At 45.3% G+C, this 19,953-nt stretch overlaps 1 protein-coding gene and 1 long non-coding RNA gene across 4 annotated transcripts; one reads left to right on the top strand and one right to left on the bottom strand.

Annotated features, from left to right (window-relative positions):
- Window positions 1–2,727: 2,727 nt before the first annotated feature.
- Window positions 2,728–19,847, bottom strand: LOC130154047 (MOB-like protein phocein). Of its 3 annotated transcripts, XM_056349694.1 has the most exons (9): window positions 19,718–19,846; window positions 18,505–18,669; window positions 9,267–9,329; window positions 8,672–8,772; window positions 7,056–7,098; window positions 6,713–6,799; window positions 4,996–5,075; window positions 4,063–4,174; window positions 2,728–3,124 (listed from the first exon to the last, which is right to left on the bottom strand). In XM_056349694.1, exons 1-9 carry the CDS (start codon window positions 19,718–19,720, stop codon window positions 2,993–2,995), a joined length of 786 nt encoding a protein of 261 aa, XP_056205669.1. In that variant the 5' UTR covers window positions 19,721–19,846; the 3' UTR covers window positions 2,728–2,992. The 3 variants fall into 3 exon arrangements, with proteins under 3 accessions (XP_056205669.1, XP_056205667.1, XP_056205668.1); XM_056349692.1 differs by lacking the exons at window positions 18,505–18,669; window positions 19,718–19,846 and adding an exon at window positions 10,985–11,127; XM_056349693.1 differs by lacking the exons at window positions 2,728–3,124; window positions 4,063–4,174; window positions 4,996–5,075; ... (2 more) ...; window positions 8,672–8,772; window positions 9,267–9,329 and adding exons at window positions 16,246–16,604; window positions 17,171–17,260 and having other exon boundaries at window positions 19,718–19,847.
- Window positions 3,352–4,360, top strand: LOC130154049 (uncharacterized). The gene is made up of 2 exons (XR_008823591.1): window positions 3,352–3,440; window positions 3,975–4,360. It is a non-coding gene; the product is annotated as an uncharacterized LOC130154049 (long non-coding RNA).
- Window positions 19,848–19,953: the final 106 nt, after the last annotated feature.

Here is a 19,953-nt window from a genome sequence, read left to right on the forward strand (position 1 = left end):
ACGAGAAGCTGATTAGGTTTTCCTTGTTCTTAGTATGTTAACCTTCTGAAGGTAAAAAGGGCAGGCTCCTGTCTTGACAATTCCCTATGGCTTAATTTAGAGAACAGCATTAGTTAGGATTCAGGGATTTTTTTTTTTTCAAAGCCCAATTCCTGTATTAGAATTTAGATGACTGGAATGAATTAAAGCATATTCCTGACCTCCAGTAAGCATAACCTGAAAGAGACAAAGTGGTTCAGAGAAACTGGTCTGCTGAAATGTTCTGATCTGCTTAAGCAGATAAACTGACAACATGTGAGAGAACTGAAATCCTGAAACTAGCAAAATCACTGTGGCTGACTTGCTGCAAGACAATGCGAAGCCAAACATCAGGAAAAACCTCAGTGACTAAGGAAAAAGCCATTTGAAAGTTACTCTTTGCTTACAATACAGCCTTGCATCTGTGATGTGCTGTCATAATGTGCTTATTTGGGTACCTGGAGCGTCCTCTTCCAGCTCTCCCTTACTACTTCTCTTAATTGTAGAACCAGCATTTTGTGATTCGAGAGATGTATAAATTCGAAGTCTGACTTCAAGACACTAATGAGTATTCTACTTTTGAAAGAAAAAATACAACTTCTTCAGCACACCTTGTAGCAGAGATGGGAGAGCTCTGAACGTTCTGTTGGAAGTACACAGTTGCCTGCATTCTTGGACAAGATGAAAAATGAGAATAACTTGCCAAAATATAGCGGTATGGATAAAGAAACAGTTTAATTTTATCCTTTTTTTTTTTTTTTTTTTACAATATAGTTCAAAGACAGTCTCAGTTTCCCTATTATGTAGAGTCTAAATTAAACCTGTTAATATTTATTAGACAAATCAATGGTTTGCTTAGGCTAACTGAAGTTTTATGGTACCATTCAGGCACATGTGTGTACACAGTACTCATGTAAACAACAGCAAGGGAAAATACAAGCAGTGTTTCACTTAGGCCTTATATAATCAGCTTAGTATATAGCAAGTCAGCTTTACAGTGCAAATCTGAATGAGAATAAACAGGATCAAAACTTCCCGAGTTTTGTTTTGAAGTGAAACTCTTAAAGCATAAGAGGAAGAAAAGAGGTTTAAAATTTTAATGCAGTCCTGAGCACCACATCACTTTCTTCAGTTTTGTAGAGGAAATGTAATTAGCAACACCAGTTACATGGGTTTGCCTGTCTCAGCCAGTCACCGTGGCCATACGAGCATGCAGAGTGACTGTACAGAACCACACCTGGGATGGCTCTACAGCCGACTGGAACAAAACTAAATACATTTTACTACCTCCTGAATACAGTCCTCCTACCTGCAGTACAAACTTCGAGACACCTATCAAAATCAAGTAATCTGGTCTATACAAGGCAAGTTACAGCTAAGTGTATAGACAGTGACTAAAGCTACTTTCACTTGGACAACATCTCGTGCAATTACCCTGCTGACAATTAAATACAGTGATAAACAGGAGACAAAAGGGGCTGCTGAAGAATACAGCTGTTGAAGTACTTAAGCTTAGTCTATTTTCTCATTGTTTAAATTCCCTTTACATCCAGGTGGTACAGTTGCTTGAGGTGTGCTTGATTCGTATAAAGAAAAATAGAATTTAAGGCATGTTCAGTATATTATGACAAAAGACTTATTAAAAATAGGTGGACTCCCTCCTTCTTTCCAAGTAAGTATAACAGAAAACAAAGTGTAGATTACCAAAAGCAGCTGAGTTAGCCCATTCTGACCTGCTTAAAGAAATAAAGAGGGCCCCTGGCAACCTCGGAGAGAAACAACCAGCTAATTCTCAAACAGCTAGGCAAAAGTCATTTAGCATAAGAACCCTGCTAGTGCTTTCAGACCCTGCATTCATGTATGCTTAGCTGTACGTCTGCTATATTAATCTCCAAAACATTTAATTCTATCATTCCAGACATAACACAATTAAGCAGCACTCATGGAAATTGTCAGTTATTGCAAATCTGCAAACACAACTTGACCTAAACATTTGATAGGGAACAGAAGCATGAATCCACATCTGTCAAAGAATGTAATTCAGGTGGACCAGGAAAAACAAATGAAGGTATGCTGAAAACAGTTAACTCTTGCAATTTCAGGTACTCAGAAGGCTGTTACTATGAATACAAGCAAAGACCATGCTAGTGTGTTATGTAGTGTAACATGAATATTTATGAGGTATAATCTGTAAGCAGTTGCTATAAATATGCACAGGTATAAGCCATTGACTTTTCTGCCACAGTTGTTGTTTAGAGAAGTTGCAGACTGGAGAACAGCAGAAGACAGTGCAGAACCTGGCCCCTGCTGTACACAAACCTCCACTGTTAACAAAAAAAAAAAAAAAGTCCAGAAAGTATGTTAGATGTATATCAAGAATATATATGTCCAATAGCATACTGAAATTGTCCTTTCGGTATTACTAATACTATAGATCCTATTAGTGTTTGGATATACGCATACAGGAATGTGCACATCCAAAAGTAAATCTTCAAAGCCATCTTAAAAAAATAAAAGCTAAATTAGGAATAAGCTACACTGCAAGAAGATTCCTGAAGAATTATATATTTAAGGTGATAATCTTTGAACTAAGACTTAATATAGCTACTGCATTAAAAAATGGCTTGCTGTGCAATCTTAATCTCACTTTTTTCCCCACCCAATCAGACACCTCTTCAGGATTGTGATTCAATGATTGTTTAGCAGCAATTTTAGAGAACTGTAAATTCTTTTATTAACAGGCATTATAAACAGATACTACTACTTTTATTTAAAAACCATGAGTGCCACATTGATGAATATACAGCTCATGAATAACTTAAAAGTATTTCCCATATTAAAAGGCAATGCACACAGCATACAAAAAGTATACTAAACAAAGCTATGAGGATACGTGATTGAAGTGTCTAAAATGGTATATACAGTACATAATTAATGTTTAGATTCAGTACAGACTTCTGTACTGCCATTCCCATCATGCCTCGCTCTCCCCTGACACTGAATTTTGCACTTCTTCCTCCAAAATTGGTACAATCAGGTTATCCTTGGACATCAGATTATACTTCATCACAAACTTAGTGAACCGGTGACACAAGAAAGTTTCATTCTGGAGATGAAAAAAGGGGAAAAAATAATATATGCAGAAGGAATATTTCAGACAATTGAGGAGAACACACTAAAAAACCACCTGCTTTTATGTAATTGCCTCCTTAGATTTACAAGCCTTAGAAGTAGTAACACTTAAATAGTAAATTTATATTACTACCTTTATATCGTTACTGCTTGCTAATAGTTTACTGTAATTAACAAAAAACCCTGCTGACTTTCAGGCTTAAGTCACAGCTCAATTCAGCAGCACTTAGACAAGAGTATGTTCAAGTAGCAGTGCAGTCCTGATCCAGCCTCCCAAAGACAGGTTTAAGGTGTGTGAACCTCCTCCTACACACACCACCCCCAGCAGCACGGGGCACAGCCATCCCGCAGCTGTTCCAGCAGCCTTCACTGGGAATCGGCAAAGGTTTCCTCTTACATCCAGCTCTAGCCCCTGTCTCCTTTCAATCTAGTACTTTCTACTTTTCCATTAAAAAAAAGTTGGAAGTTACTGGAGGCACACAAGCTGCCACCAGTTACTCTCTCTGTTTGTGGCTTTACTGTTATAATTCCTTAGCTGTTGTGTAACACATGCAAACAGGAAATCATATGTGTAAGCTGTACAAACTGCACCAAGCGCATGAATGCATTCAGGAATCTGTAGAACAAGACGAATTTGAGCTGTCTGCACAAGATCTCTCAAATTCTGGCCTTTTATCCAAATAGAAGGGAAACCTTAGCTGGGTAAACTTTATATAATAATTTTCATTTACATATATGTATAAGTAATGCACCACAGCATTTCAGTTATTATAAAACTAATTACTATAATCAATACTTTTGTTTGAATGCGGATCTTCTGGCAGGACTAAAAGAAAACGTGTAATACGACTGTGTCACAGCTATAACGTCCGTAAACGCCCTTCTTTCAAGATGTAATTTGAAACTACTTACTTCGTATTCATCAAATATCTGCCGGTGATGAAAGTAAGCGTGTGAAAATATTCTGTAAATCCTTCGGCACACGGATCCTAATTTGGCTACAGAGGATTCCTTTATGCTAACCCTGTAAGCACCAGGAGGAAGGTTACAAAACAGGTCTACTGGAATGACTACTGAGATACATGCTGGTATGAATTCTCATTTTTACATTATATAACCGCACACAAAATTTAGACTTAAGTGTTGCGGATACCTATGTCTGCATTTGCTTATTTTTGGAAGGAAAATAAAAACGTTGGTGCACACTCCACATTTTACAGTCGTACTCTGGCTGCAAAAAAAATTGTGCCTGTAGTTAAACATCATCAGTTATTCTGGTAATGGCTGGATTTCTGGTTTCTAGCATTGACGGGCAAAGGGAGAAAGACTTCCAGTTGTACCTCCTCGCCAACACTGGCTTCCTAGAGAAGGACAATTTTGACTTCTCCAATCAAAAACAGGTTTCCGTGACCCAATATGTGGGCTGCCCATTAAGTACACTCAGTCTTCTGTGGTCACTGATGTCCCACAGTAGACTGGTGTTGGCTTCTGGAGGCTTTCGGTGCCATACTGGTTTAAGTCCTTCGAGTCACTGCATCCCTCTGAAAGCCAATCTGTTATTTAGGTTGATACTACTCCAACGGAAGCCCCATAACACACACAGATATTAGTAAAACAGTTTCCACCTAAAAAGCACCCGTCAGCTCCAGTAAATGGCAAACTATTCGAACAGGTAGGAATTCTTCCTTAGCTTAGAAGTGACAGTAGGTCTACCAACAAGTGACACATGCAGGATTGCTGGTATTTTCAGCCGCAGTCCATGAAAAACGCATTTATGCCTTTTAGTGTGCTTTGTAAGTGTTTAGGTGCCACTTATTCCCTCCTCCCAAGTGAATGCGTTTTTACCTGCTAGGGAAATATTTATTGCTATTCAGAAGACATGCAGCTCCATCAAGTGTGTGTCTGGTGTAGTCTATAGCAGGACACTACAAAAATAAGACAGTTAGCACACGTTACGAGTGCATGCATGCATAAACATAGTCATAAAACTTGTTTCAAGAGAAACATTTTAATTATGTTTCCTGGTGCTTTTAACCTCACTGATCATTTTTATTCCCAGAAGTTTCACATAGCTTCTCTGAAGGTCTAACTACGTTTCCTCCTTAAGTGAGCCGTTTCTTTTCCCTGTTTCACAACCCATGTAAATTGTTTCAAGAAAAAAGTTACTATGGAAATGTGATTATGCATGAGTAGTGAATTCTATGCATCATCTCCTTAAGTAAAGCTGTATTACAAGCATACATACTGCAAGTACACTGAAAGACAATCACTACCTCATCGTTCATTTGTTTCCCACACAGTCCAGTCACCAGACATTTTCTTTCACAGCCTAAACTGGTAACACATTATCAAAAAAAATGTAACCAAAACAAAAAAAAAGCCCCAAACCTGAGCATATCAGTGTTTTTTTTACCTTGGCAAAGAAAACCAGAATCATTAGCATAGCTAAATGTATGGCAAGCTAAGTCCTGGCTCTAGGATCAAGTACAGAGAGAGGAGAAGGAAAAAAGTAAGGGTGAGCCAAGACGGACTGAGAGAACAGGAGCGTCTGTCCCTTTTCCGTTCCCCAGTTTCAGGAAGATGACTTCTCAGTTGTACGTTTTTATCAGCAGTCCAAGGTTGCATCACCCCCTATCTGGCAGATAGCTATTATCGACGTGGAAAACAGCAGCTGAATGATGTGTGCTCAGAGATGAAAAGCAGCCTGCAATTCTCCGGTTAGCTGGGTAAATAGACTTACTACATGCCAAGATACCGAGTGGGGATGAGGGTTAAAGGAGGGAGTGGGAAAAAAAGTTGGCCTGCAGAGGTAAATCAAGGCATCTCAGAAATTTGGAAAAAAAAAAAAAAAAAAGCTTACAGAAAACCTTACAGGACAAAAAAAGCAGGGTTAAGGAGAACCAATACCTTTTTCTAGAAGGCGAAATACAAAAATATGACAGACTGCACTACTGCCATAACCAATAGCAACAGAGAAAGACCTTCTGAAGGCAATAAAAAAAAAAAAAGTATTATCAAGTGGTTCAACAGGAGATCTGAACAAAGTTTGAAGTAATTGGACGCTCAGAGAGACAAGCTACGGCCATGCTGATAACCTGCTCAACGTAAAGTACTTTTATGACTCCGCTGCCTTTTAGGAGTAACTGCCCTAAGAGTGCGCACATGCAGGCGCCTTCAGACTGTCAGGCTTACACGCCTAGTGCTATGGATCAAGGCCAGAGTTTGAAAAGGACAGCCTATTCTCAGCATGCACTCTTCTTTCAATTAAACAAAGACCTTTTTCCATTGAGTTTCAGGCTGTCTCAACACAAATTAAGAGAGAAAGAGCGGGGAATGTGCGAAGTCTCTAACAGTGCGGTAAGAAGCAGTTCCTTCATACCTCATCCCATTCTTCTGCAAACTACTACAGAACAGGAAAGAAGGAAACCTCAAGTGACACTCCTAACCCACGTAAGCGCTCAGTTTGAGTAAGCCGCCAGATCTAGTGGTCTCCCCATGCACATACAAACTGTGAAAGAAAATCCTCCATCAGTGGGGTCAGTTTTCCAAAATGCATCCGTACCTCTTTGGGAGTTTTATGAGCGGCACAAAGAAAAATCCATTGTTCAGTTGCTGTCATCTGAGTACATGTGTCTGGGTGGCATTCACTCTGTTAAAACAATTGTTCAGTTATGAAAACCACCCAACAGCAAAAATGAGCTGAGCTTTTCAAAGCACTTTCTTGCCATGTCCCCCACCAAAAAAGTTTATTTGCCAGAAGTCTTTAAAACCCCAGAAAGCTCTTACTGCAAACCACTGCTTAAGTCTATGTGTATAAATTTAGAGGAAAGCTCCGTAAAGTTTGCATCTTACAATACAAAAGCCCCCTCCTTGATACAATATAAAAATATCAAGAAAATAATTACCTGAAGCTTGACAGCTAGTCCATTGAGCTCAAGGCAGAATTGTCTGAAAAATTTTCAACAGCAGCATCAAAATCAACATTTTGTTTTCCCAGTGGAAACATCTAATGAACAACGTCATACATTCTAATCTTCTTCACAGATCTCTTAATGTTTTTGGAAATTATTCTTGTAAAGTGGAAAAAATACATCAGAACATGAAACAAATTGTACTTCAAAGAATGCCATCGAATAATTTTCAGCTGATGTCACACGTGAAAAGGCAACAGGCTAGGAATTAACACGCTATAAAAGGGCTACAAATTGAGAGAAACAGAATTCACACGAGCATGTTTTTTCCTACTCGGCAAAACAATTATGAATTAATTCTTACCTGACAGTAGAGGCTGAGCTTAACAAATAATTTTGTGGAAGCATTTAAGACACTGAATTTGTTATGGAAGAAAGTGCTAGTTCACAAATAAAGATTAAAAAAAAAAATAATCAAGTTTTAAATTCATACAGCTGGATCATTCCATCCTTCCAAGATACAATTCCTCCAGATCAACTGAGTGGCTGAAGTCCCACCACAGATCATTAACAGAATGGGGCTTCTAGAAATACTGCTTTCACCAGAATATACCTGAAAGTGCATTCTTTAACTTAGGAGAATTCACCCCTCTGTCCTGTAAGAAAATCTGAATAATTTTTCCAAAAAATGACAAGTATTTAGTGACAAGTCATTTCGGTGAATCTACAGCGATTTTCGGTGTGTGAAAGGACAGGGGAAATTCTTAAAATGTGTCCTTTGTAACTGTAGGTATACACTTCTTCCTTTTCTGAGGACTCCCTATGTCTTACTTGAACTATTCCAGGCCAGAGGAGAGAAAAAGAAAACATGAGGCAAGAAGTCAAGCTATATAAATCTAGGAGTAACTTAGAACCATTCTTATTCCTGAAAGTGTATTTGATAAAGTTAGAAGACACCTTAAAAGGAAAAAAAAAAACCCAATAATCAGGACACAAGGATACTAAAGTAATACCAGGAAAAAAGGATTACTACATATGTATTAACAGGGTGTAAAGCTACACTACAACTGAAGGAGACTTTCAGGCACAAACTGCCTAGCCAAAATGTATTTATTTTACCACATAAAACAAACGGAGAAGGAGAAAAAAGGTTTGAGTTTCCTTACAACCAGAAAAGGAACTGCAAGACACAGGTACTCTTGCTTTCCCAGCTAAAGCCTACTTTCTTGCAAGTTTCAGAAAAAGCACTGGGAGCATCTGGGAATCACATTCCCAATTAACAGAGAGGAAGAACTGATGATACTAGGAGAAAGTGCTATGGAAACTCACGACCGTATTTTCATATTCAAAGCATGCTAGTACAGCTTTTGAAGTGAGGTACATTTTCTTAAAAAACATCCAGAACACTAGATCAGAGTGTATCATAATGCTTTAGAAAGAGCAAGGAATTCTGAAAATAATGAATACCTAAGTATAAAAATATTCAATAGTAGAAATATCAAGTTCTATTTAAGTTACTTCTGATCTGTCGTATTCAGAAGACTCACTACCACTGTCGATGAACAACACATAGAATCAGGACACTACGCTGACAAAACATGGATTCTTACCTTAAATGTTCGTACTTCCATACACCTTCATCCTGGCCTTCAGGAGGTTCAAGGATCTTATCGATGTTGGAACAGTCTGCCCTTATGTTTTGCTGAATGTACTAGGAGAGGGGGAAGAAGTTAAATCTAGATCTTCTTGTTAATTATTGTAAGAGTATATTTAGGACATGAGATCTTTGAGGGACTTACTTTTTCTCTTTACTTAAGAAGTTATTGACAGACTAAAACGTTAGAGTAGATGGGCAGGGTAAAAAAAAAAATGGTATAAAAAGTGCCAGATCTGCAAAAAGCCTTTCCTTAAATAGAAAAGGTGAAAGAATAGGTAAATTTTACAGCTTTTGTACAACATCCATCTCCAAACAAAAGAACCCCAACAGGAACCCCCACCATTTTCTTAAATCTAATTTGCTTAAACCAGACATGGGAATTCTAGCTATTTCTGCATACACAATTAATAATTATGTGCTTATGAAATGTACTCCTGTGCAGCAACATTCTGAGCAGATCAATAGCATGTTGTGTTGCCCGTTTTTTCACCACAATACATAACTGAGAAACTGAACTTATTAACAGGATTTCACATAAGGAAGAATACCTGCTGAACAGCCAGCGTACTATCCATTTCTTCAAAGGATTCATCAGGCCAATTGTAGAAATCCTGTTAAATAAAGTTTAAAACCAATTTAACAAAAATAGAGGGGGAGGAAGAAAAGCGAGCAGTCTACAATAAGCTTGAACACACAGGAAAATAGATGTGGTTTATACAATTCCAGGAAGCTACATCTTAACAGAAGCAGCACACAATCTTGGCAAGAGCAGGGTGAAACGGGACTGACGTGCCTAATGTTACAATCCTATCTTAAAAGTTCTGTGTGACTACACAATAAACGTCTCTTCCCTACATCTTGCTGTAACACCTATGTAGCCTGTGGGTTTTAAATGAAGTATTTGCATACAGTGCCCATTTCACATGTTAGACCATGTAAGAATGGGGAAGAAAAGAGGTCTGTAGAGTGTAGTATTATGCAACAGTTACAAAGCCAAAAATCCCAGTATATCCCAGTAGGTGTATACGCACCACTGGAAAAGTCTTCTCTAAACTGAGACAAGCTAGGCAGTGCTGGCCTGACTTGGCGCTACGTTCCCTCTCATAACTGGGTGGCTGGTGGCTCTGCTAACCCACGGTGTTCAATACTGTTAACGCTAACACCCTCCTGAAGCTTCACCTCAGATCCAGCTGTACTTCAGCGTTCTGCAGCAGTTTGCATCTGCTGCAATTACAATGGTCCCAGACACACGCGTTTTCTTACTCTGCATTTTTCACACCTAGAACTCGGTGCTACTCCCTCTTATTATCCGGCAGTGCTGCGCACCAGCCTCCCACAGCCATCCTAGTAGAGGCAATGACTCAATGAACACATTCCAGCTGCGCAGCTTTGCAATCTGTTCTTGGGAGAACACAGTCATCGCTCAGAAAGTATCCAGAGTGCACATCCAGTGCTGAGGTATCAGTAAGTAATTGTATTCACATACTGGGTAGCTATACCAGTGTCATCCAAAATTAAAAGTTAAATACAGCCACGAGAGAAATGGTATGATTGCGAAAGGCTTCAGCCTAGATAAACTTTATAATTTAACTACATCTAGGTGTGTGTCCAGCTTGCAGTTTTTCAGAATACCCCAACTATGTCAGAGGCGGACAGCATTCTATTTCCTTCACACATCCTCCGCGACAGAAGGAGCCGGGGCTGTGCGGGACCCTCGCCCCGTGCGCGGCCAGGGGAGCAGCGCCGTGCCCCGCAGGGGAGCCCGGCCCGCACGACCGCTCGCAGACGGCCGTCCCCCGGGGTCCCCCGAGGCACCGGGCCCCCGGCGAGGCGGCGGGGCCCGGCACTGCCTCCCCGTGCAGACCGGGGGCTGCCGCTGCCGAGCCCCCAGCCGGGGCCCGCCCGTGCGGCCCCGCCCGCCCCTCCCCGGCCATCACAGCCGCGACCCCAGCGACAGGCCGCGAGCGGCGGCCCCGCCGGCGGCCAGGCCCGGCTGCCCTCGGCCCCTCCGCCCCCGCGTCCCGGCCGGGCCCCTCAGCGCCCCGCGGGGAGAGCGGGCGGCCGGGCCCGGCCTCGCCCCGCCCCGGGGAACAAAGCCGTACCCCGCCGGGCCCGGCCCGCCGCCGCCGGGCAGCGCTGGGCCCCGCCAGGCCCGGCCAGGCCCGCGGGGAGACCCAGACGGGCACCCAGGCCCGGAGCCTGGGCGGCGGCGCTGCCCGTCCCCCCACCACAGCCGACCACGGCCCGCGGCGCCTCGCCGCCTCACCTGGGCCTTGGTGCCCGGCCTGTTCCGCCTCAGCACTGCCGTCCCCTCCGCCATGACCATAGTGACAGCGGCGCCAGGACCCGGATGCGGCAGCGCCGGGCGGGGCCGGAGCGGGGGGCGGGGCGGCCGCGGCGGCGCCTCTCGCGAGAGCAGCCGGCGGCACTGGCGGACGGGGCCTTCCCGCCCCGCCCCGGCACGAGGCGGCCCCCTGACCCCGGCCCCGCCCCTCGCCCCGGCACGTGCTGGTCCTTCTTCTGGCCGCGGGGGGTGCGCGGGAAACCCTGCCCGTGCGGCCGCCTCCTTCCCGCTCTCCCCCTCTGAGGCAGCTGCCTCCCTCCGTCCCCCTCTCTAGGGCAGCCGCCTCTCTGTGTCCCAGCTCCCCCCGAGCTGCTTCCAGGGCTTCCCTGCGAGCCTCGAGGGACAGCACCCACAGGTGCCCCCGGCAGGCGGGGACGGCTTTCATGGTGGCCGTTTGCCCAGGTTGCTCGGTCCCCGCCGGGATGCGTGAGCTGCACGGTGCGGGCGGTGTCATGGCGCCGGGGCTGGAGCAGTGCGTGGTGGCTGGGTTTGTGAGGTGAAGCCTCCAGAGAAGGAGCTGGCTGGCTGGCTGGCTGCTGAGGAAAATACATGCTTCAGACTGCACCCCGTTCCATCGGTGCCCCTCTGTCAGCACCTGGCTGCGTGTGCTCTCCTCCACGGTCAGTCCTCGCTCTGTGCCAGTCTCTGTACAATGCAACCCAGTCAATATTTTGTACAATACGCTATTCTGTACAAAACAATTCTTTTGTATGGTATAAACCATAAGGGTGTGATTTTAAACAAATATTTGAAGTCCTATATTAATGATACATAGTTGTTACTGCTGAGAATGATGAATAAAAAACCCCAAACAACAGTGACTCGGGGCAAAATGCTTCAAAGTCGACATGAAGCCTTTCTAGGTCCTCGGGGGCAGGACAGACAGGCTTGCACAGAGGTCACGGACTGCTCTGCTAATGGAAAACAGTTCACTTGGGTTTTAAGGTTTACCAAGTTGGGTGTTACATGTGTTGGCTGTATTTGGCAAGAAAACATTAAAAAGGCACCTTTAGCTTATAGCTGGCTGGTAAATAGGTCCCTGTTACAAGCAAGTAGACATTTTGGAAGACTGGAGCGGCTCATGTTATTTCTGTAGGATTAGGAAGAAGAAAATTATTTGGGAGCTGCCCTGTTTCCAGGCACTAGATGGTCACAAGGAGTACAGAGTAAGGGTGAATTGCTTCGGTCTGTAAGCAAGAACGATAGAGCAACAAGGCAGAGCCAAGATGCCTCCTTGTATACAGTCAATCAATAAATGGCTGCAGTTGTGTGTTGTTTCCTGAGAAGTGGAGACAGCTGGTACCTGATGCTGCCCCTACCCCCACTGCATTACAGAGTGAATGCTACGTGTGGTGTCCCTGCCCCTGACTCAGTTCATTTCAATTGTCACTCAAGACAATACCATGCGCTTCTCCATATTAAAACCTCTTCCATCTACCCAATGAGTTTAGAGTACCTGAAACATTTCCGGATCAAAAACATTGAAAAGTCTCTAATCGGGTTTTCCCATCCAAAGGCAAAGTGCATTTTGAATACTTATTTTGCCTGGCCAGTGCTATGACCAGGATCCTGCCTTGTTCTGGAGGCAGGTTAGAGCTGAAAGCTGGACAAAGTGTGAGTAACAGGGTCATCATCTGCCCCAGCACACGCACCCAGCTAACCAGCAGTTTATATTGACAGAGGCAGCTCTGTTCTCGTTAGGCTGTAACACAGGGGTGGCATTCCTAACTTCAGGCACCTGAGTTCAGTTTGCATTAGTTACTTTTTTACTCCCGGTCAGCATTCCTGCCCCAGAGATGTTAGCTATTCGAGTCATGTGGCAAAACTCAGCACTTCTTGGCAGTTTGCGTAAGAAACCCTGAAAAGGTTAATAACACTGGGCAAAAATGGTGCATTAGAATGAAGGGTACAAATCTCCTAGTACCTCATTAGATCAGCTGTAATCCAACATTAGTTTTTTATGAGATTGATACTGTAACTAGCCAGTCCCAAGGTAAAAGAAATTGTAGCTGTTTAAGTCCTTGAAAATTCAGCAGCTTGTTTGGGGTTTGTTGTTTTTTCTTTTTTTATCATCATATTCAAGGTTTAGCTGGTATCTAAGGCACAGAAGAGTCAGGGATTTGATATTTACATTTGTCCCTGACTTTTGTTTCATGGACATCTTGCTTCTCAAATGAAAATAAATCTGGCTGTGAAGAAATACCTCTCGGAGAGAGCTATGTTAGTTCAGTCTGCAACTGCCTCATGGATTTGTAGAAAAAGGAAAGAAATCTGCAGTGTTTCTGTAGACTCTCCTGTTGCCCCTGATAATTAACCCTGTATTCTCAGAAGCCACTCATTTTTTTTTGTTTTCTTGGATATTGAGTTGTTTTTAAACAAAATCTGATCAACAGTAATTTCATTTTTTGGTTTTCACCTGGTCCTCATTGTCTTATGGCTTTCAAGAGTGAAAAATGGAATATTTGGCCAAAATCTTACTGACTGTTCTTGTGCTGTGTGGGGCCTGGCCTTCCTTTCTTCTCTACTAGTGTGTAAAAAGCTTCATCCTTTTCTTGCTACAGCAGGATGACATAACCAGGACAATAAAGGTTTTCTTAAAGCAGTATAGCTGCTGCTAGCGGACACTGTTCTGAAATGTTAAGAAAGGAAAGTAGCAAAATTACGTGGAGTTCATCTTGTTTCCTCATGATTCAGACAGCCTGAGGAAAGGCTGGGAAGGACTGTATCTCCCCCCGCCCAAAAAAGCAGGGAGGGCAATATGTAACATTTTTGCCAAAGTTGAAGCTTTGGAATAGTCAAGAAAACCGTGGAATAAAGAAATCTAAATTCCTATAGGAATGACACAGCAAAGAAAGAGCATTTGTGATTGATTCAGTCCTTCTCTATAGAACCTGAGGGGTATGGAATTTGGCATGCTACCGTGGGCTAAGGAACAGCCACAGCAGATGGATCGCCTTGGCTATGTAAGAGTTATCTTGTCCTTGCTTGCAGCGATAGCCTCATGGTGCAAGAAAAAAATGCAATCGATCCAGCAGGCAGATGTTCAAGCATGTCCTTCATTTGATTAGGGCTAGGAACGTGGGCATTTTTTCTCCATATCCGTAAATAACTTACTTCCATGAAAGTTCTTAGGAAAATGTAACTTTCGTTTCTAATCAGTTATGTAAACACTAGTCGATAAAGCCGTGCTAAATATTTTATTAAATAATTAAATATGATATCAAGCTGCTGAAAATCTGCTGGGGCTGAGAACATGGGATGAAGGCTGAGTTGCGGGGAGCAGGCTTGTGCGGCACGTGTTTGTGGCAGTGCTGGTGGGGAGCAGACTGGCACAGCCCTGCTGCCTCGGCCGAGGAGCGCGGCGCCTGGGGCTGAAGGCAAGTTGTGCAGGTATGAGGGGGTACCTGCTGCCCCTGGGTCACCCGCCCTCAGATCGCACCCCGCCGACTGTAGCGGCTCCTCATAACCAAGAACTGCAAACGTCCTGAAATTCTTTGTGAAGTGGGGACCCGATGTAACTGATGCCTCTAAAAGACATCGAGAAGGAAATGCTGACACGTTAGGCCCAAGCATTTCTCTGTTGGGAGTCGACTCCTACTGCATCCATTTCTCACTGAGATGGGGTCTAGTTCCCACAAGTAGTTTGTAGATATGTTAAATACCTTCCTTTGGTATGTGCCTGCCCCAGAATAGCTACCTTATCAGGGAAGGCACAGGGTCCTTGCTCTAGCGGGAGATAATGCTTCTCAGCGAGTTTGTGTTTCATTACACAATCTATTGTCTTTCAAGATACTCGTAAGGTGGTAACCTTAAGTTTCAGCCACGAAGTGCACTGCTGTAACTACCAAGGTAAAACTGCGCTAGGGCAGATTTCATGAAGTAGGCCTTTTCTAGTAAAAACTTTTTTTTTAATTTGGCACATGGTTCGGTGGGACTTTAAAGCACCTGCACGGCGGTGACTTTTGCCAGCTTTGCCTACCGCTCCAAAGCAGGCGGGCGGTGAGCGGGCGGTGAGCAGCACGCCCCGCAGCCTCGGGGAGCAGACCTTACAGCCAAGACTGCAGAATGCAGCTCCCGGCGGAGTAGCTGGGTGGCAACTGGCATCTAGGTAGCACCTCTGTGCTGAAGTTCAGCTGCTGTGGGGAGGGACCCAGCAGTGCCCTGGCAGAAAGCAGTGTGTTTCACAGTACCTCAGAGCTGAAGTCCCCCCACTGCAGCTACTGGAGTTCTAAAAAATGTTTTCCAGTAGACTTTTTTTGTTATCTCCAGCATAAGACTTACAGTGGATCTAGCAACGTTGATTTTGTAACAGCTTGAATGGAATGAGAAAGAAGTACCATTTAACGACTGCCATTAAAAGTTTCATTAGCAGCAAGTACATACAGGTTCGTTTCACCTAAGACTACATCAAAACATTTTGAGGCAGCTTATGTTCTCAGACTGCACCAGATCAACGCATGCATACCAACTCCGACAGCGCTAGGCGCAGTCTATAAAGGGCAGTTTTGTGTACCCGTGGTGTGAACCACCTCGAACCCTTTTCCAAGGCAAGATAGGGGTGGTTGGAAATGGGCAAATTTGGTCGCTTCAGCATCACCCAAGTGAGTATCTTGCCATTTAAGAACGTTGCATTAATGATAAAGGAAGTAAAATTTATCAAATCTGCTCTCTACTGAGTTATGGTGCAGCTGGAGATCTGCCCTAAGATAGCGTAGTAACCAGTAAAGAAATTAGCTTTAAGATCAGCATCAGCCCCAGTTCTGCCCAACTAACTGCTGGTGTGGAAGTTACTTGTTTTGGCAAAATCCAGTGAGGGATATATCAGAACAAGTTAATTGTCATCTGCTTCATCTGTGAACTGGACAATTTTGTTCTCACACGGGTATGGCAAGTACCAAGCTCCTTTTAGACTGCTGTGGGACAGGCTGTTTGTTAGTGTTCTGCCAAGGCAGAAGTTAAAAAACCCCATTGTGTTACCTTAAAAGTCCAGAGTGCAAGGGAGCTAGCCGACGGTCCTGCTCATCCCTGCATCTGAGTGATTACCATTTTAAACTCATCTTCCAGCTTAATACAAGTTCAGGGAAAATTATTACCGCAACTGCATCATTTCAGAGAGGTTAGTTCATGGCACAATTGAGACTCAGTTTCACTGAGCAATAGCAGAAACTGAGACGGAGGCGGAATAGTTTTAGAAGTTTATTGTAAAGACCTTTACAACCTCAGTACAGAGATAAGGATATAAAATGGTGTGTTGTTTGGAATAATTAAGGCTGGGTGGTGGTCATCTGAATTTCACTGTTCAATGGAACTGAAGCAAGAGCAATTGTTTTCTGACTGTACATATTTTTATTTGCGTTCCATCATTACAGTGAGATCACCAGTTATTTCAGAGACTCAATGCCTGCTTATTATAAAATAAAAGACATTATTTACATGATGAAAGAAAATTTTCAGCATTTTAGTGGAATGGATGACTGATACTGCAACAGGTTTAGTCCACGTATTTCCCAAGAATGTCACCATCTCTAAACAAGTAGTAGTCCTGCAAAAGGAAGAAAAAAGCCATACATCACTACCTGTCGTATCAGTTATTCTTTTCAGTTGTTTTGCAAATACTGCCTTGTTCTGAAGTCAGGGCTCCCGCTGTCAGAAGTGAGCTAACCAAGACCAGCTCTACATGTTGACTTCTTGAGAAGTCCCAAGACACCCTTTGGGAAAGCTACCACATGACTATTCTTAGTAGTAGGCAGTGCAGGAACTGTTACCAGACAGTTCTGCAGGCTCTCCCTGTCAAAAGCAGGGAGACCCCCAGTAACTGCAGCGCCTTGTGGGTTCCCTCTTAACATACGCTTGGCCTATGGAACCGCTTTGTCCGCCCAGCACAGGTCAGGCCAGAGGTTACCGTGGTTCCTTCCTTTTAAGCAGGGGTGGAAGCACCAAGTACTACAGGTGCCAGAAGCCGGCTGGATTCAGCTGCTCCCATCCGAATACCAGCAGCTGTGTTTCCTGGGTGCTGCTAACAGTATGACCTAGCTACAGTATTTAGCACCAGCAGTACGACACTGTGGGAACCCACTTCGTTTGCACCCACAGAGCTGGGAAACCTACCTTATCATCTAGTACAATCTTAGTGCCACCGTACTCCGGCAGCAAAACCTTTTCACCAACTTTTACGCTCACGGGCTGAATCTCGCCGTTCTGAAAGAAAAAAGAAATCCTTAGTTTTCCACAATATAGACAGATGTAACGCAATTCCTCCAAACTACCATCATCCACCCACATACAAAACATCCAGGAAATCACAATGACTCTGTACTTTCACCATGCAGTGAAACTAGAACATACAGGCTTACTAGGAAGAGAGAAGCACAGCAGCCAATTCTCAAGCATGGGAGTCCTGCGACATTTAGGCAGTAGAACTACACTGATTTTCTAAATATAATTCATTTTGTTTAGTTTCAAGTGTACGTACAACAATGAGGTCTTTGCTTGATGTACCAAATAGGACTTCACATAAAGAAAAAATACACCCAAGAAACCTGAGAAATTGAGTGAAAGACCATGAAACCCCCACGAGAAATGAAGGGAGCAAGCCCATTTCCACGTTCTGCAGCCAAGGCTAACTTCCCCAGGTGCCAGCTGGCAGCATCTTCCCACCTGTTATTCTGATCAACTTGGCACTGTTGCTGGCAAATCAGTTGTTTGGCAACACCTGATAAAGTTTAATTATATTTTTGCATTACAAATAGAATATTAACATGTTAGTCAAATATTAGCACCACTTCACAATATAAAGCTTTAACTATCAGATGCTGATGCGAAACAGCACGGTATGTATGGAGCAACTTATGGTAAAGAGACAGCCCAAGTCAGCAGACCCAAGTTGAAGTTTAACCTGTTTTCCAATACCACTACTAACTGAACACTGCTGTGGTGGGGGAAAAAACCCTTCTGATGCCAAAAATCCCACAGCCGCTGGCACTTTTGTGAAAACTGTTATTTTTTTTATGATTCCAGGTACATAGTCAACATGCAAAATTAACAAAAAAGTACTTAACACTTATTTCTTTTGATTCCTGATTTTCTTTCCAGTAAGCCCTAATCCTTACAGACAGTATTTTGCACAGCACAAGGCAGTGACTGCCACATGCTGGGATTCCACCCTGCTCACAAGGCACAGAAAGTCAGGCACGTAATAGTTTTAACAAAGGCGGCTGCCAGGCCTTCACGTTTCTGGCTGAGAACCAATGAACCAAGATCTCCCCCAAAACAGCAGAGCCAGTCTGGCGAACCCGAGGTTTCTCCCTCCTCTTTCGCCATCATCCATTTTTCTGAGCGGTCTCTACAGTTAGTTACACCTGCAGCCATCCCCTCCCTGTGGCATGCTCCAGCTACTGCCCTGTAACTAATCCAACCCCAATGGAATGCTGCAGGGCATTTACCTTTCCTCTGGCGCCCGAGCCAACCGCTACCACTGTCGCTTGTAGCACCTTCCCTTGCGCTTTTTCTGGAATCATGATGCCTCCTTTGGTTACCGCCTCAGCTGCACATCTTTCAACCAGAACGCGATCAAAGAGGGGAAGAAATTTCCTGAATGCCTTTCCTGCCTGTGGAAGCAATCGTACATTGTAATGAGAGCAACGTTTCAAGGAAATTGCAATTAAAGAGTCAAAAACAACAACCAAAGAGACTTCTCTTTTGAAAGAAATTCATAGTTTGAGACAACTGCTGAGCATGTATTTTTAATAATAGCAAAGACATGCTACCTTTAATTGCATCAGAAATTGCTAAAGACAAGCAGATGCGGGGCTCCGCTGACAGCACAGCCGCAGGAAGATGAGCTCCAGCTGGGGACAATCCCCCAGCCAGGGCAGCCCCCTCCACCGACTGCCAATCCCCAGCCCTCAGTCACTCCAGCCCGGCGAGCACAACCGCTGATTACAGGAACTGGACGTACTCATTCAGAGCCAGCCTTTCCATGACGATTAAGGGCCTCTTGGAACAGCGACGGTTTTATTCGTGGAGTGTTTTACAGTCACGCAGCAAAACGCTACCCGGGTGCCCAGCGCCAGGGGCCCTGCGCTCCCGGGCCGCGCCGCCACCTGCGCCGGCTCCCGCGGGCGGCTGCGGCCTCGCCAGGAACGCCCCGGGCACGGGCCGCTAGGCGCGCTCCCGCGGCTGCGGCCTCCGCTGCCACGCCAGGGCGGGGGCGGCTGGTTCGGCCAGGCACCGGCGCCGCCACGGCCCGTTCCCCGCGCCCAGCGGGGGCCGGGCAGCAGCGCGCCTCGGCCGGGAGCCAGGGGCACGGCGGGGCCGCAGGGAGCCCCCGCCTGGCACCCACCGCCAGCCGCGGGGCCGCGCCGCTCCCGCCACGGCGAGCGAGGCACACCACGGGGCTGCGGCCGCCGGGAAGCCCCAGGCGGCCCCTACGCTGCCCCGGTCCCGCCGCCCGCGTGACCTTGCGGCGGCACCGCGCACCCCGCGGGGCGGCCCCCGCTAACGCCGCGGGGCTGGTGGCATCTCGCGGGGCGGCCGTAGGCGGAGGCGAACCAGGGCCGGCATCCTGACTGCCCGCCCGCCTCCCCACCGTCCCCGTCCCGTCCCGCCGAAGCTGGGGCGAGCCCGTTCACGGCGGCCCGGCCCGCGGGCACTCACCATGCTGCCGCCGCTCCCCGCCGCCGAGTGACCGGCCGCCGCGCACACGTGAGGAAGGTCACGGGCTGCGCATGCGCGCCCCGCCCCCGAGAGGCGCCCGCCGCCCCGCCCCCCCCGCGGCCCGCTCACGCTCGCTCGCGCCCGCCGCCGAATTTTCCGCTGCCGAGGGGCCGGACGCCGCCCGCCAGGCGCGGGAACCTCTGCGGGGCCGCAGGCCGCACCGCACCGCGCCACGC

This window comes from Falco biarmicus, chromosome 8 (assembly GCF_023638135.1).
Source record: "Falco biarmicus isolate bFalBia1 chromosome 8, bFalBia1.pri, whole genome shotgun sequence".
Classification (NCBI taxonomy): Eukaryota; Metazoa; Chordata; class Aves; order Falconiformes; family Falconidae; genus Falco; species Falco biarmicus.

Excerpts from the sequence above, each read along its gene's own strand:
- LOC130154047 (XM_056349694.1), bottom strand. Across the intron at positions 8,773-9,266 it reads GTACGCTGGCTGTTCAGCAG|TACATTCAGCAAAACATAAG; the intron begins GTATTCTTCCTT and ends CCCCTCTCCTAG. Across the intron at positions 7,099-8,671 it reads TGGAAGTACGAACATTTAAG|ACAATTCTGCCTTGAGCTCA; the intron begins GTAAGAATCCAT and ends AAAATTTTTCAG.